The sequence below is a fragment of the Sapajus apella genome, unplaced genomic scaffold (genome assembly GCF_009761245.1).
Source record: "Sapajus apella isolate SASKATOON/1434 unplaced genomic scaffold, GSC_monkey_1.0 scaffold89, whole genome shotgun sequence".
NCBI classification, from domain to species: Eukaryota; Metazoa; Chordata; class Mammalia; order Primates; family Cebidae; genus Sapajus; species Sapajus apella.
Genome location: NW_022437029.1, coordinates 2,034,644 through 2,052,430, shown reverse-complemented (window position 1 = coordinate 2,052,430; position 17,787 = coordinate 2,034,644). Strand labels below are relative to the sequence as shown.

General features: G+C 39.8%; 1 protein-coding gene across 3 annotated transcripts in view; it reads left to right on the top strand.

The window, feature by feature from the left end:
* The window catches only part of MGAT4A (alpha-1,3-mannosyl-glycoprotein 4-beta-N-acetylglucosaminyltransferase A), a 116,085-nt gene extending 98,376 nt beyond the window's left edge, over positions 1-17,709 (top strand). For all 3 annotated transcript variants that reach the window (XM_032255391.1, XM_032255392.1, XM_032255393.1), the window contains exons 13-16: positions 1,722-1,800; positions 2,706-2,772; positions 12,164-12,276; positions 12,406-17,709. In XM_032255391.1, the coding sequence (XP_032111282.1) occupies positions 1,722-1,800; positions 2,706-2,772; positions 12,164-12,276; positions 12,406-12,432 (286 nt within the window). In that variant the 3' untranslated portion in view covers positions 12,433-17,709. The remainder of the gene's footprint in view (positions 1-1,721; positions 1,801-2,705; positions 2,773-12,163; positions 12,277-12,405) is intronic.
* Positions 17,710-17,787: the final 78 nt, after the last annotated feature.

Sequence of the window (17,787 nt, the reverse complement as noted above, 5' to 3'; positions counted from 1 at the left end):
ATTCTATATAGAGAGTATAGAATTATAGATTATAGAAGGGTTTTTTGAAATAATAAAAATATTTTACATATATTATGTACGTAGAACGAATCTACAAACAATCTATCAAACTGTCAGTAGAGGTGAGATAACAGGGATGATTTCATTTGGCTGGATACATCAATTTTTTGTGCTTTTTCCCTCAACAGTCAATTTCTTTTTCTTAAGCTTTGACTTTTGAGAAGGTATAGTTTCACGTGCGGCTGTAAGAAGTAAAACTGAGAGATCGTGTGTACCTATCACCCCACTTCCCCAAGGGTAGCAGCTTGCAGACTGTGGTTTTGACACCAGTATGTCAAGTTAAGGACCATTTCTATCACCTCAAGGATTCCCATGTTACCCTTTTATAGCCACATCTACTGTCCCGCCGCTGTAACTGTATCATCACCATACTGTAACTGTCACTTGGCCGAGCCTTTTGAATGTGCAGGGGACTTTTTGTCAGTTCTCAGGAACTGAAGTCATGTGAGGTAGATGGGACCATCTGCATTATACAGAAGAAACTCAGGCTCAGAAAGCTGAGGAAACTCGTGAAAGGTGAAAATGCTACTAATCCTGAGAGACCCAAGATTTGGACCCAGGTCTTTCTGACTCCTAAGCCTAAACTTTTAACCATGCCACTGAACTAAAGTTAGGTTTAGATTCAGACATGTTTTGCCTGTCTTATCTTGTTTCCACCCTTTCCCTTACACTGACACATATGCATACTTATTAGTTTGTTTTCAGAGTATCAAAACAGAGTATTATACTCATACCCAGAGAGTGTTTTAGATCTGTCACCATATATCAATAATTAGTCATTCTTCAAATGCTTCTTGAATATTAACAAATGGAATTACTCAGATATTTTAAGAGGTTAATTACTTTTAGTTGACTAACATTAAAGTTATTTGTATTGAATAGAACTAGTCTGTTTCTTTTATTATAATTATTACTATTATTATTATTATTTAGAGATAAGGTCTTACTCTGTTACCCAGGCCGGAATGCAGTGGCGTGATCACTGCTTACTGTAGCTTAGACCTTCTAGGCTAAGCTGAAGCGGCCGTTGCACCTGAGCTTCCTGAGTAGCTGGGACTACAGATGCAAACCACCATGCCCAGCTAGTTTTTTTATTTTTTATAGTGGTGAGGTCTTACTGTGTTGTCCAGGCTTGTCTTGAGCCCCTGGCCTCAAGTGATCCTCCCTCCTCGGCCTCCCAAGGTGCTGGGATTTCAGGTGTGTGAGCCACCACGCCCAACCTAGAACTAGTCTTTGGACTTGTCATGACTACTCGTTTTCCTAGGGAAGTTTTTTTCAGACACAAGATACAGCAGTATTATATAGGTGTTACATTTTGACTATTCCGGGGAAGAGGTTTAAATATTTAAAGCATTATAGACAGTGACATAAAACTGTCATCCTTTTTGAAAAAATCTAGGTACATTATTATGTTAAGCAGCGACATAATTGTTTCTGACAGAAGGAATGAACTTATCACCTAGGGGTCATGCCCTTAAGTTTTTAAATTCCCTACAACCATTCAGAACACACACTGTGCAGTTATTACAAGCTCTAGTGTTGTCAACTTTGCTTGCTTAGAGTCTTGTTTGGAAAGGCGGACTCTGAGGTAAGGTCATTTTCTTGAATCTTTATAAAATCTAGCCCAACTTATGTTTTTATTTTGACGTTTGTATTTTCAGCTACCTGTTCCATAGCGGCAACCAAGAACATCCCGGAGACATTCTGCTAAACACAACCGTGGAAGTTTTGCCTTTTAAGGTATGACTGCTTTTTCATCTTACCTTTCCCTAACAACTAATACTGGTAGACTCAGCTTGAAGCTTTTCTTATTTTTAAGGGGAAAGAAAATTAGCATAATTTACAGGACTCATTGATGAATAATATTAATTTTTTTGAAATATGAAGCACCTATATATTGATGAGCACATTTACCCATTCATAGAAAGAGCCTTCATTTTGTTTTATCTTGGAAAATAACAGGCCAGACGTGGTGGCTCACGTCTGTAATCCCAGCACTTTGGGAGGCTGAGGCGGGTAGATCATTTGCGGTCAGGAGTTTGAAACCAGTCTGACCAACATGGCAAAACCCCATCTCTACTAAAAATACAAAAATTAGCCAGGCATGGTGGCATATGCCTGTAGTCCCAGCTACTCAGGAGGCTGAGGCACGAGAATCACTTGAACCTCGAAGGTGGAGGTTGCAAATAACATTAACATTTCTACTAGGAAAATAAATGAATAATTGTTTTCTTTAGTGTTTTCTTGCTATTTGTATTTTGAGTCCCAAAATCTATGTGTTTTTAATGCTGGTTAATTGATATACAGTTTAATTCTTTGGTCTCTAAGGAATGCTTAGATTTCTTTCAAGTTAACTACACAGTTCTTCTATAGATAGTTTTAATAGAAAATACTGTTCTACTTAATTGATTTAATGTTTTATTTCCAACCACCAATATATTATATACCAATTCAAATGATGGCTTAAGAAAACTTCTTTTATTATTAATATAGTGTGTTTTTTAAAGTTCAAGACTGAGATGATATTTCTCTTTTTAGGAATAGCTGTGTCACAGATGCCTCTTCATGTATACTAAGATATATTGATAACTTAGGATACATAGAAGGAATTATTTTTGAAATTAATGCTTTTGTTTTATTTTTAGAGTGAAGGTTTGGAAATAAGCAAAGAAACCAAAGACAAACGATTAGAAGATGGCTATTTCAGAATAGGTAATATCTACTTTAGTAAAATGCCCTTTATTTTTCTGGACTTACTCCCAAAGTACTTTTAAATTCTTTTCAGATGTTAAGCAACTTGAGGATTACAATTACCAGTGTCCTCCAGGTTTTATGTGTGCTGTGTTTTAATACTTGCTTTGCTTTTATTATTTGACTCAAGTAGGATTTCAGATCACATATTGCTTCACTCACTAGCTCCTTCTTCTCAGCCTGCCATACTCTTGTTGATGCTGCCTGATAGAGAGTCTGCCTGTACTGCCTTCTACTGGACGAGTTTAGCTCCTCTCCTGTCTCAGCTCACATCCACAGGCCAGAATCTGTGCTTTGGGCCCCTTCCCCACTCCCGAGGTCACATCTTTGTTGAGATGTCCGCTAGCATATCCTTATACCTGGTGGCCACATAGCCGCCTACCGTGAGCGTCTGTAACACACACATTTCTTTATTGGTCACCACAGTTTTTGCTGTCCCTATCCATCTAGTCACCTAAGCCTAACCTAAGGAGTCACCCTGAAGATCATCCTCTTCTTACTATCCATTAGCACAAATTGGTCAGTTTTTCATCCGAAAGCCTTGGGTCACCCTATCTGTAAGGGGGCCATCTGCCCTGTGCCTCTGATTCAGAGCCAGAGGAGAGACTGCATCTCCCTGTGGCCTTCCTGTGGCTTTCTAGGGCCACTGCAGTTACTTCTCTGAAATGTAACTAGAACGCTGTTGACCTGGGTGAAGACCTTAGTGACTTTCATTATCTGATCCCTTAGCTCCCACTTACCTTCACATCTGTGACTTTCTCTTGCTCTTTCTTTCCAGTCCTGAGACTGTTGTTCGTCTGATGAAGGCCTTATACTCTCTGGGCAGCCACATCTCTAGCCATTTTCTCTACCTGAAATGATTGGTCGATTGTTTTCCCTTCTAATAAATGCTTTTTCATCCTTAATCTGCCAGTTTAGTGGCCCCTCTTCCCTGCTCTTCCAACCCCTCTGCGTGTGCCTTTGCTGTGTGGTTGTGTTGTTTCATAGCTCTGCTCCGTAGGCTCCCCCTGGAGAGGGAGAGGTCGTGTCTCTCCTGCATGTTCTATAGTTAACACAGGGCATGTCACTTGGTAGACATTGACTTAAATAACTACATTTTCTTTTGCTTAAAACAAATGAATGCTTCTCTTAGTATTAGGCAAGAACGAATATTGGTAAATTTATATTGTAGGTGTACAGGATAGATATATTTTTAAGCCCTTTCTAGAGCAGTTTTACCTTGGGTAAGTGTCATTCAGCCATTGCTAAGAGAGTTGCACAATAACACTGACTACTTTCTTTATAGCTTTGGGGGATGAATGAATTTTATATTTGGGCTGCATCTTAGCCCATCTCTAGAAATATATACAAAATCAGCTGAGTATCCAAGACATTTATTACCACTATTACTTGTCACTTATTAAATTTATGAGAATGGTGTATTCTAGATTACAAAAGTAGCATAGGAAATAGAGACATCTATATTAAATATCTCTATAGTAATTTGAAGAAAATTACCATCTAAAATATCAACTCATATTCTTAGAACCAGAAGAGAACTTACGGATCATTAGCCTAGGACCTTGTGTAGTCAAGCAGAACAGAGCTGATCTTTTTCAACTGAATGTATAAAATTCTGCTTCTAAGAAGTCTTCTTTATGGAATTGTGTGTGACGAGCTTCCTTGACCCTCTCGGTAGCATAAAAAAATTATAACTGGTGAAAATTATTTTTAAAAAAATATTTTAAACCTGTGAAGATTGTTCTAAGTGCTCTTAGGAAATGGAGCAACATTTATTCATGAGAGCCTCCAAGCTGTGGGGAGGGAGCCAGGACCAGCCCCATCACCCACACCACCCCAGCTCAGGGAGACAGAAGCTCTGCCCTGTGCAGGTACAGCCAGGAACATTGGACTCTCCTGCCAGCTTCTAGTCTAGGGCTGTGGCATCTCCCTAGGAAGGTCAGGCTGTCAGCATCTGTCCTTACCCCCAACTCTTTTGCAGAAGCTCCGTTACAGACAAGAGCAGCTGATGAATCTGGGCAGAATCTCTACCCTAGGCACAGCAGGGTGAGAATACCTGGCCCTGATCACCATTGCCCCAGCTCACTGCCCCAGTCCAGTAGTAGAAGCCAGCCAAGAAAACCAAGGGCTTGGTTGGGCATCGTGGTTCACACCTGTAATCCAAGCACTTTGGGGGTCAAGGTAGGCAGATTGCCAGGTCAAGAGTTCAAGACCAGCCCAGCCAGCATGGTGAAACCCATCTCTACTAAAAATACAAAAATTAGTCAGGTGTGGTGGTGCGTGCCTGTATTCCCAGCTATTTGGCAGGCTGAGGCTGGAGAATTGCTTGAACCCGACCCAGGAGGTAGAGGTTGCAGTGAGCCAAGATTGCTCCATTGTACTCCAGCCTGGATGACTCTGTCTCAAACCAAACAAAACAAAAACCAAGGGCTACTGCCATGACCAGTGCTCTGATCTTGAAGCAGGGTATCACTCCAAGAGAAGGGGCTGCTGTCCTTGCCAAGGACCCAGAACAGTGGTGCAGAGATTTTGCCCAATGGAGAAGCAGGCCAGAAGAACAGAGTTCTCCCTAAAAAGAGGATGTGGATCTCCCTAAAGAGGAGTTGACTTGAACCAGAATGTGGACAAGTTTAAGCCTAAGGGTGCTGTGAAATAGAATGGAAATTTTAGTGTTAAGCAATTAGAGATGGTAGATACAGATAAGCAAATCTGGATACCAGTGTAAAGTTTAACAGGGAGAACTAGGGAAGGAGATGTTAGTAAGAGCCCACTTGGCGTGCAAACAAGCTGCTGTTTAAAATGGACAGAGTTCCCTTTTCTACCTTTCAGGGCATGTGATGGGAGTGTGGCTCACTTCTTTGGTGCCCTGCTGCCTCAAACTCATGGGGGAGCATGCAGACGGGCAGGCTGTGGGGCTCTGACTGCGTGGCAGTGTCTAGGGGTGAACGGTTTACAGCTCCTGAGGCTCCAGTGGGCGTGTGTTATAGGGTGCTCTTTTAGTTTAGCTGTCCATAGGTAGCTTGTGTGTGTTTGCTCAATTAGAACCCCCTTTCTTTCTTTTTTTCTTTCCTTTTTTTTTTTTTTGAGCAGAGTGCCTGCCCAGGCTGGAGTGCAGTAGTGCGATCACAGCTCAAAGCAACCTCCACCTCCCAGGTTCAAGTAATTCTCCTGCCTCAGCCTCCCAAGTAGCTGGGATTACAGGCACGAGCCCCCACACCTGGCAAATTTTTTAATTTTTGGTAGAGATGGGGTTTTGCCATGTTGGCCAGCGTGGTCTCCACCTCCTGACCTCAGGTGATCCGCCCACCTCCGCCTCCCAAAGTGCTGGGATGACAGGCATGAGCCACCATGCTCGGCCATTAGACCCCACTGCCTTATCACAAGGACAGAGGCTTTATGTATTCCAGGGTTTCTTGCCTTGGTGTACCAGAAGAATCGGATTGCTTATGGGCTTGGAGAATGAGTGCAAAGTTTTCTTGAGTGGAAGTAGCTCTCAGCAGATGGGGGAGCCAGAAGGGAGATTGTTTTCCCCTGAGCGGGGCTGTTCAGCGGCCTGGGCACTCCTCCAGCTGCCCAGGTCAAATTCTGGGTCGCGCCACCTGCCGATGGCCTGCCAGCATCTGTCGGTGTGCTCTTCCGCCGGTGGGCTCCCTTCCCCTCCATGTCCAGCTGCTTGTGTGCCTGACTGCTACGGTCTCAGGGCTTTTATAGGCACAGTATGGGTACATCACGGGCCAGGCTGGTCTTGGGAAATGTAACATTTGGGCAGGAGAACAGAAATGCCTGTCCTCACCTATGTCTGGGTGCAGGCCCCAGGCAGGAGCCCTAGCCAGGGACCATGCCCTTCTCTACCCAGCACTTCCCTGCTCCCCTTCCATATCGCCAAGACTGGTCCTGAAGAGGGGTCCGAATTTAAATTGGATCAGACCATGTAGCAACTTATGTGTGAAGGCATTGATGAGAACAGTAGACCATTAGCTGGCCATCAGTGGAGACTCAAGGGTTGATGGGGTGGGAGTTAGAAGAGTAGAGTGTGATAGCTAAGAATGGTCGTGTAGAGGAAATACTAGTTCTGTTTCAGTGGGTTAAAGCTGTGAGGAGGCAGAAGAACGTTCTGCAGAGACCCGGTGGGAGAAGGAAAGGGCCACTGGACAGGCATGGCGGGCGGAGGGGACCCACAACTGCAGCCCTTGGCCATTCCTGTCAGTGCCGGGGTCAGGGATTCTCGTCACTCTGGTAATTTCCTTCACCTTTTCTCTTCTTTTGTGTCTTTTAATACTTACCTTCCAGACCCCTGGGTTAAGAACAAAGGTTAAATTTGTTGTTTGAAAAGACAGTGCGCGCGCACACACACACACACACACACACAGTGACAAATACAGATTTAAAAGGGTAGTTGTAGGTCTTCTTCCCTTTTCTTCCCCCTCCTACCCAGTGCTTCTGAGAGGCAGTTTCTGTAATGATTTGTGTCCTTTCAGAAGTATTCTATGCATAAATGACAACATATGGATGTGTTCTTTAAGAACACATCACACACAAATGATGTGCCCTACAACCCAGTTTTACATCTCATTTTTTTCATGGAACAAAATGCCTGTGTACATATAGAACACGAACATTTAAAAATATTTTAATAATAATAATATGTTGAGTACCTGTATCCACCCTCCAACTTCAGATGTGCTAATTCAGCTGTCCTTCCCTAATTGCTTCTCTTCTTCTACCTAAAGATAGCCGCCATCCTGAATGTTATGGTTACCATTTCCATTTCCATTTTTACTATGTATGGAATATATTCCTAAGCAATGCACAGTGGTATTTTGCTTGTTTTCACATTTGATATAAATATCTTTCTGTAGTCTACAATTTGGTTATTTTTCCTCTCAACAATTGTGAGATTTCATCCATGTGGGTGTGTGTTTATAGCTCATTCTTTTTCACTCCTGTATGGATGGATTCCGTGGATATGTCCTCTGTTTGGTCATAAAGTTTGTTTCCATGTTTTTTGCTCTGATAAACATGGCTGCTTTGAACACTTATGCACATGTATGAGTGTTTCTCTACAATATAGACTTAGGAATTGAAGTAAATCTTCGACTTTTTATTTATTATTTTTCTTTATTATTATTATTATTATTTAGATGAAGTCCCGCTCTGTCACCCAGGCTGGAGTCCAGTGGCACAATCTCGGCTCACTGCAGCCTCTGTCTCCTGGTTTCAAGCGGTTCCCCCTGCCTTAGCCTCCCAAGTAGCTGGGGTTACAAGTGCAGGCCACCATGCCAGGCTAATTTTTGTATTTTTAGTAGAAATGGGTTTTCGCCATGTTGGCCAGGCTGGTCCCAAACTCCTGACCTTAGATAATCCACCTACCTCACCCTCCCAAAGTGCCGGGATTACAGGCATGAGCCACTGTGCCCAGCCTATTCTTTTTATTTTTTCTTCAGTCTTTTAATTGGCTGCCTAGAATTTCCTTGTATTAGCATATTGTAATTTATTTGGCCAGGCTCCTAGTGATGGATACCTAGGTTGTTTGCAATCTTTTGCTGCATTGTATGTACTGTTCTTATACATGAGAGAGGATAAAATTGCTGGGCTAGGGTGTTTTGATGAAGCTAGTTATCATTTGGTAATTATTTTTCTAATGAAACGAGCTCATCAGGTGGTGATGCATTGGTTAAAATGTTCCAAGTTTCGCAATCTTTTTAAGCTCTGAATCCTCTGCCTAATTCAATATTCAATAATAATTTTTCATAGCACCTACCTGCTACCCCAGTCCAGCACCAAGTATGGACAAACTTCTGTGAAATAAGTTTATTAATAATTTTTTAATAAAACCATTTCTTTGGAAGCTCATAGATTCAACATTTACTATATAAATTAGTACAAGCCTTCTTTGCTGTGGTTTTCAATTTGAATGTACCTTATCTTACTACTAATCTATTAACTGTGCTGTGAGACTGGAGAATGGATTAGCATGCATAATGTAATAGCATGTGGTCAGCAAACTATGGCCCATGGGCCACATCTGGCACACCTCCTGTTTTTGAACAGGATACCACCACCTGGTTTTGAAAGGATACCACCTGTGATCTAAGAACATTTTAAAAGTCTTTTTCTTTTTTTATTTTTAAATGGTAAAAAAGTAAAAAGAATACATTGTGATGTGTGAAAATTATATAGAATTCAAATTTCCATGTCTACAAATAAAGATTTTTTGGAAGACAGCCATGCTCATTTTCTAATGTAGTGTGTGTGTGCTTTTACTCTCCAACAGCAGAGATGAGTGAGTAGGGACAGTAGAGATCGAGGTCATGCTCTCCCGGCCTTGCTCTGCTGCTTAGAGTACAAATCACAATGATGTGTTTAAAATTGGACAGTATTGTGAGAGCCACACATATCACCGTACTGTGACTTTAAAAAAAAATTACAAGCACTTACCTATCATCAAAACAAGAACTTAAGTAGATTTTGAGCATTGTGGCTTTTAATAGAGTAGAATACGGGTTATTTTACAAAATTGTTGGCAAGTCATTGTGGTTATTGGGCAATTATGTGAGAGCTGTACATTACTAGGCTAAATTCAACAATATTCCCAACTCACAGGAAAGCAATGGTCAGAAAAGTTAGAAAGTTTAGAATGGAATATTGCATCACAGCAGAATTTCTTCACTAAAAATAAAAATGAGGCTGTCCCCAAAGTGATATTTCAAGTGGCTCGTTTTTTAGCTAAGCAAGAAAAACTGCTTACCAATTGTGAGTTAATTAAATCGTGTTTAATAGCAGCAGCCAAAGTAATGTATGCAGAGAAAATAAACTTATTTAGGATAGGAGGCTTTCAGCAATAACAAGTGCTTTAAGATTTAAGGACATTGGAAGCAAAATCAATAGTCAAAAAGCAAAGGAGATGATTTTGAGTGTTTTTCTTGGCTCCTGAGGAATTGACAGGGTTGTCACTGGTACTGCTCAATTGTGACTTGGAATCAATGCCAGCGTTTAAGAGACTGAAGAGTTGGCCCTTGTAATAGTCTGGGACAACTACAGGGAACAGTATTTTCACACAGCCTGAGAAAACACAAATTCATTACAACCTGAAGTACAATCTGCTAAGATGTGCTACAACAAATGGCGGTTAAAAAAATATGTGTGGAGAAGACGGGTTAGTTGTATTAATTTACAAAGTTTGGGAAAATGTAAGATGTTTAAAGGTTATGGTTATTTATTTTATTATTCATCAGCCAGGTACTTTTCAGAAAAGATTTGAATGTGTCATATGTCATTGAATCAAAGTGTCAACAGTGAAACTTACTCACCCTCATGAACTTAGCTATCACCAATACCGTGAATTTTTGTCAGAAACAGGAACTGAATATCCTGAATTGCCCTGCCACACAGCAGCTCAGTGGCTTAGCAGTGGTAAAGATTTACTGCAGTTTTTTTGAGCTCAGGACCAAGATTGGAATTTTCCCAAATGAGAACTGCCCTCAACAACTATTAACACTTTGAAAATTTGTTTTTGCTAGACTGGGCAGTGGCTAACACTTGTGATCCTAGCACTTTGGGAGTCCGAGGCAGGTGGATCACTTGAGGTCAGGAGCTCAAGACCAACACGGCCAGCCTGGTGAAACCTGGTCTCTACTAAAGATGCAAAAATTAGCCAGGCATGGTGGCACACGCCTGTAATCCCAGCTGCTCGGGAGGCTGAGGGGGAAGATCACTTGAACCTGGGAAGCAGAGGTTGCAGTGAGCTGAGATCATGCCGTTGCACTCCCGCTTGGGAGACAGAGTGAGACTCTGTCTCAAAGAAAAAAAAGAAAAAAAGAAAATTAGTTTTTCCTGCAGACTTGATATTGTTTCTTAATGAATTCAACCTAAACTTACAAGACAAAATGGTGCTTATATGCAAAACTTTCGTTGCAGTCAAATCATTTTAATGACAGTTAACTTGGAGTACCATCAAGTCTTTATACATTTCTCATGCTGTCGAAAGTTAAACCTGGAAGCAAGACCTCTATCCCACACAAATTTACAGTAGATGCGTTTTCCAAGTTCAAACTATAGTCCCAGCAGTGGTTTTGGACCTCAGTACAAATGAAAGAGAAATTTCCATATCTCAAAATCCATTTAATTCAGGAACTTTCACCTAAATCTCAAATTGGAAATGATTCATCTGCAGTGTAATAATATACCAGAAGCCAGTAATATACCAAAAGGAAAATAGAATAGAATTTCATAAATGCCTCCAAAGGGATACAAGTGTTCCATTAAAATCGTGTGTTTGTGGACGATATCAGTATTTGGCAGCCCGTAGGCTGTGTGAAAGAACGTTTCAAAGATGTATATCATTATAAATCAGCAATAACAAGTGAACATTTGCAGTCAGTTTTGATGGTAGGGAACACTAACTTTGAACGCCAATTAGGTGAAATGGTATACTCCCAAAAAGAGTTCTTCTCCTTGGTATACCTATATTACCAAAAAATATATGTTGTATTCAGTTCTCATTATATATTGATTTTCCAGCTTAAATTTGTGAAAATTTATTTTCTCTCTCTTTCTGTATGTATTACCCTACATAGTAATCTCAAATTTCCTCTCAGCCCACAAGGACTGTCCTTTTTTGTTGACCAACACTTGGCTTAAATTAAGAAATTTGCCCAGGATGAGCCATTTTCTTGTCACTTTTCTGACAACTTGTTTTTGGTTTTGCTTTAAGATGGATACTATTCCTTGTAGCAAAAAAAGCGGTTCACCTTTTATGGTTCTTGATCCTTATTTTTATAGGAGAGCTTATTTTAGCTTGTCATTATAATGGAGTCTTACACTGAACTGGGTAGAGGAGGCATTATTTCTTAATTCCTTCTACATGTGCCTTTGGAAATAATACACTTGTACTGAGTCCTTGCTCAAGGTGAGCAACTGTATGCATATTTAATTAACAAATCAAAATTTGTTATTACTGACTTAACATTCAAAGCAGTCAGACTGCATGATGGTACAGATGATATATATTTTCGTAAGATTTGGGTAAGTCGCAATTTGCAAAAAACCTATAGGTTAAAACATTGTTGATATAAGAACAAATGTATTTTTGTTTTGTTTTTTAATTTGCAGTGAGAAAAAGTGTAGCTCTGCCTAATTAAGTAAATTGCCTGTGAGGTTTTTAAACATGCACTACTTGATGAAAAATAAAAAAGCTGAATGAAAGTAGAAAAAAGGGGGAAAGAAATTACCCATGCCCTGTCAAAAGACATCTACTAGAAATATTTGATGTGTTCCTTTCCTGCCTTAACTCAGTGATATTTTATGTTTGCTCACCTCAGTCTGTCCAACAAGTATTGATTTTATTTTGAAGGAAAATTTGAAAATGGTGTTGCAGAAGGAATGGTGGATCCAAATCTCAATCCCATTGCAGCCTTTCGACTTTCAGTTATTCAGAATTCTGCTGTTTGGGCCATTCTTAATGAGGTAAGAATCTTGAAATCAGTGAAACAGCTTAGCAACTATATTTTTATTGTGTTTTTATTTTGTATTTTACACCTTTTTGGAATTGAGAATTAACTACTTTATCATACTTTTCATGATTTTGTATTTCAGATTCATATTAAAAAAGCTACCAACTGATCATCTACTGAGAAACCAACACATTTTTTCCTGTGAATTTGTTAATTAAAGATAGTTAAGCATGTACCTTTCTTTTTAATTTCTACTTGAACACTACCTCTTGTGAAATCTACTGTAGATAAGACGATTGTCATTTCCACTTGGAAAGTGAATCTCCCATGATAATTGTATTCATTTAAAACTAAGCTGTCCTCTGATTTTAACTTGACTCAAACATTTTTCAATTATGACAGCCTGTTAATATGACTTGTACTATTTTGGTATTATACTAATACACAAGAGTTGTACATATTGTTACATTCCTTAAATTTGAGAAAAACTAATGTTAAATACATTTTATGAAGGGGGTACTTTTGAGGTTCACTTATTTTACTATTATAATAAGACCCTCTTTTATAGATTATCAGGGATTATATATATAAATATATAAATATACATAAAAATGTTATGGAATTAATTTATTAGACTTAAGAAGTACATATTTTTGTGCAGTAGATTTTTGAATCGATACTTTTTTTGAAAACCAGTTACCTTGCTTTTTTAAGTTCTTTCTATATTTTTCTTTGGAAATGCAAACATTACAAATCAATGCCATTTTTCAAATGCACTGCCATTTAAGATTGATTATAGATGGATTTCTTAACTGAAGTACTTTTATAATCACAGTGACTCTGAACAAAATATTTTCAAAGACATTTGTCATTCCTTAAAGCCAAGATTTTAAAGACTAATGTCCTTCCTGAGGGTTACTTTGCTATACTGTGTATGGTGTACAGCCACAGAAAGTCAGTCTGATAAATTCTCAATGTATAAGTGTGATGCATTCAACCCAGATTATTGTAGACTTAACTCATTATATTTCCTCTGATATGTAAAGTGACAAACTCTTCTTTCCTTTTTAATCTTTGTCTTTAATCTATGAGTTAGGTGCATTATCTCCTGTTGATTCTTTTTCATCTGCACTCATGAGCTCTGACAAAATGTTTTCTAGATGTTGCTATTGTATGAGTTGTAATTGGTATAATTTTAAAGAAAAATTGTAATATTGTTTTTTGGTGAAAGGTATTACTAGTAGTATATTTTCCAAAATGATTTTATTGCAGTATGAACTGATAAGTGGGTCCCGTGTCCAGAAGAGCATATGTATTTCTCTTAAACATGCAACTCCAAATGATATTACTACTATAAACAAAGAGTATTACCAGCCTGTTAAAAAAATGAATTATCAACATCAGTTCCCAGCCAGTCTGCTTGGACACACTGAAGTGCCTCAAGTGGGTTGCAGGTTGGTTGCAGATGGGCAGAGATGGATTCTGTTGAGCTTTCTGAGTGGCCACTGGCTGGAACCTAGCACTGGGGCAGAGTTCCAGCTGGTTGCCTCTAGCCTGGAGGAGCTTCATCTAGTTACCCAATGTGTTGAACCAACAGCATCAAACAGCATCATTTTCTGTGCAGTGTTATGAAGTGAAAACATTTGGAAACACTGATAGAGTACACCATCACTCCATGTTGTAATAATTTTTAGCTACTTTTGTTGGTTGAAAAGTCAATCATTTTGCCAAAAACGATTTTTATGTCAGTTAAAGGCCAGTTGAAATTTTTTTGCTAGAATGTTTTGTTTTTCACTTTCTTGAATGTCTTTCTTCTTAGATTTCCTTGGCCCAGTGCCTACAAGCAAATTGCATTCAAAAAGTGGAATAACCTTTCTTCATAAAATTTTGGCACCAGCTGGGCATACTAAAGTACTGCAAAAATAACTTAGTACCAGAGGTAAACATCTGTGCAGATGGGCTTAGGAGTCCCCTTGGATCCCTGGTTCCTCAGTTGCCAACTCTGGTTTCATGAAGAAAGACCATGCTCTGAAAATCTAGGGAGAAGAAAGTTACTGCAGCACTTGGTATGATCTGTTACAACTTCTTTAAAGACAGCCTGCCTGGCCAGCTTTTTTCTGTTTCCATGCAGTTTTCTCTCCCAGCATCAGCCGTCCCGTTCCTAGGAAGCTCATTCTTGTTCCCAAGACTCCTTTTAGCTAAATCTTTCCTGTCATTCCAGGACTTTCTTGTAGTCCCCTCCCCATGAATCTACCAGTGCCTAGGGTGTGTGGGGCACATGGCAGGTGGCCAGTCAGCATCTGGATGTGGAACCAATTGTTCCAGCCTGCCCTCCTCTTACTCTTTTTTTAAATTATTTTTTATTATCTTGTATTATTTTGGAGACAAGGTCTCGCTTCGTTGCCCAGGCTGGAGTGCAGTGGTGCTCTCACAGCTCCCTGCCACCTTGACCTCCGGGCTGAAGCGATCCTATTGCCTCAGCCTCCCAACGTGCCGGGATTACAGGTATGGGCCACCATGCCCAGCCCTCTTACTCTTTCTTCACTCCGTCTCCCTGCTGTCATTGCCATGCTCTTGCGTACACAGTCAGCTGTCTAGTTTTTGATTGTGGACATGTCTGTGTGTGTGGTGTGTATTGTCTCTGACCAGGTTTCAGGGTCCTGAGGCGAGCCTGCAGCTCACGCTGCTCAGCTGTCCTCCCCTGCGGCGGGTGCTCAGGGCCTCTCACTGTTAGTTACTCCCTACTTTCTGCCCAGTTCTGTTAGTAGAAACAGCCATCCTTTCCCCAAGCAAGAAATTGTAGTGGTCGCCCTTAGGAGCCGTGTGAGGACAGAAGGTTAAGAAAGGAGAAGAGTGCCTGGAACTGGAAGAAGGTAAATACTTCCCCTTGCGGGGACACTGATATGTTTTACCAAAATAGTGAATGGAGAAAGTGTCAAAGGTTGGCACTAGTTTTAAAAATACATATAGCCAGTAGACACATGGGGGCTGTTTAAATAAATAAAAAACCCAGTTCTCCCGTCACACCAGCAACATTCCAAGTACTCAGTGGCCATGTGGGGCTAGTGGCGACCACACTGGACACCGCAGATGCAAAACGTTTCCATTGCTGCAGAAAGCTCTGTTGGACAGTACTGTGTCCAGAGGGCTAACTGTCAACAGTCTAGAAACCATGAGTAATAAATTCTCATCAGGAGGTTAAAAGCAGACATGGGAGTAGACCATAATGCAAATGACGATAAGCATTTTGGGTGAGAAGAGGAAGTTGAGGACCCATTTCTAAGAGGTAAGATTTCTTAAGTTCTTTGTCTTAGTCTCCTGCATTCCCCTCATCATTCACTGTACCATACTGTGTAGTCAGAACAGACAGTGTGACTGAAAAGCTTTGGAAAAAGTTCATGCAAAGTATTATTTAGCACATGGGCTGTAGACATGTTCAACCACTGGAGATGAATACCTTTGAACAAAGTATATAGCTTCTCAGATCAGTGGTTGCACTAGTAAATAATTAGAAGGTGTGGTTATTTTTAAAACTATAAGCAAAATTATGAAGGCCTTTAAAAAATTGATCATAATAATAAAAAAAAAAAGGTTGTCTCCTAACAGTGCTGTCCATCAAAGAAAAGATTGATTATGTGGAAACAGCACGTTTGGAGAGACTGTTCTAGTGAATAGCAGTGTATATTTGTGATAGGCAGATTTCTAAGAATGACCCCTATTGACACCCCTGCTAGTGACCTTGTATAATATCCTCCCCCTTTGAGCATGGGTGGAACCTGTTTGATCTATGATTATATCATGTTGTCTAGCAAAAGGAAGACTGTCTGGGGGTAGTTTATTAAATCTTGTGACTCCTTTAAAAGCAGAGAGTTTTCTTAGGCTGGTAGCAGAAGTCACTGACAAAGCAGAAAGACCCCAGGCACCACTGCTGTTTTAAGGTAGAGGGGGCTGCATAAGAAGGAATGCAGATGGCTTTAAGGAGCTGAGAGGCCTAACAGCCAAGTAGCTGGGAACTGCAGTCCTACAGCCACCAAAACTGAATTTAGCCCCTAAACTCATTCATGGGCTTGCAAAGGCATTCATCTCCAGTCTCCAGATAAGACCCAGCCTGGCCAACACCTTGAGTCCAGCTTTGTGAGACCCTAAGCCGAGAACTCCAGTTAAGTCTGCTTGGACTACTGGACTACAGAACTATGAGATAATAAATCAGTGGTGTTTTAAGCTGCTCAATTTGTGGCAATTTGTTGTGTAGGAATAGGAAATGAATACAGCATTTTAAAAGAGATAAAGAGGAAATCTTCATACTTGATTCCCTGTAGTATTCCCTTGGTAAATGCATGAATAAAGTCTTTAGTAACAAGTCATGTACCTGTTACTAAATGTCAGGAATGTCTTCTGCCGGAGATCTCAATTTGTCTTCACTGGGCATTTGTTGGCAAAGTTGCAGCATCTTACTGAGTAGGGTTTTGTAAAGGAACTGCTAAAATGAGATTATAGGAATAGGACTAACACAGTGTATAAGGGATCTTCTTCTTTTTTTTTTGAAGAGGTGTTACTTTATACTGATTTAGACTGCTCTGAACCTGTCAGAAGTAAATTGAAGAATGAGTAACAGTGGTATTTTAGATACAACATTAAGAGCAAAAATAACCTTTGCTTTGTAAAGATCAGATAATCTACTGTGTATCGAGGGACTTAATTTTTTTTTAACCAAAACTTAGTTTCTCTTTTTATCATCTAGCACAGATCAAATCCTCCACGGGCCAGCCAAATGTTGTAGTTTGAGGATGTTTTGCAGATAACCTCTCTGCTTCCAAGCCATTAATTGCTAAAGAAGTTTATTTTTATTTTGGTTTGTCCATTAATTTTTGTGCTTTTTACTGTACTGCCATGGCCTTGATACAAATAGAATTAAAAGAAAGAAAATGAGAGATTAAGACTGTCAAAAGATGGGAAATGTGAGTCATAATCATACCTTAGTGTTGTAAGAGAACTTTATCCAATCCAACCCCTTTATAAAGGAACTTTTCCAAGCTATGTTGCAATATTTATAGGGTGTAAAATTTAGTTTGACTCTGGCAGTTGTGCATTTTAAATTATTAATCTTATATGCTAACTAGTATGCTTACTTTAATGCATGTGAACATACAATGCTAAAAAGATATTTTTTTAAAAAACCCAACTGAACTGAGGATTTGGTTATACATTATGTGCATCAACATGTATATGTAAACTCCTCTCTTCTTACCCGAAACACTCCTTCACCAGTTTGGGCACTAACTAGATCATTTTCAGAGGAACAGATAGAAAGGAGTGAGCTGGCACTCCAGGGTGCGTGTGAGCTGAGAATTTAGAAGACCTTTTTCAAGAAAGTAAACTGAGCGTTAACAGGAAAGCACTTTGCGCGAAGTATCATTCCCACTGTTAACGTTGCAGTAAAATTTGTTAAAAAAAAAAATGGTGCTAAAATTGTTCTAAAATGAAGATGATTGTTTGTTGTGGGGAATATTTTAATACTCTTGGA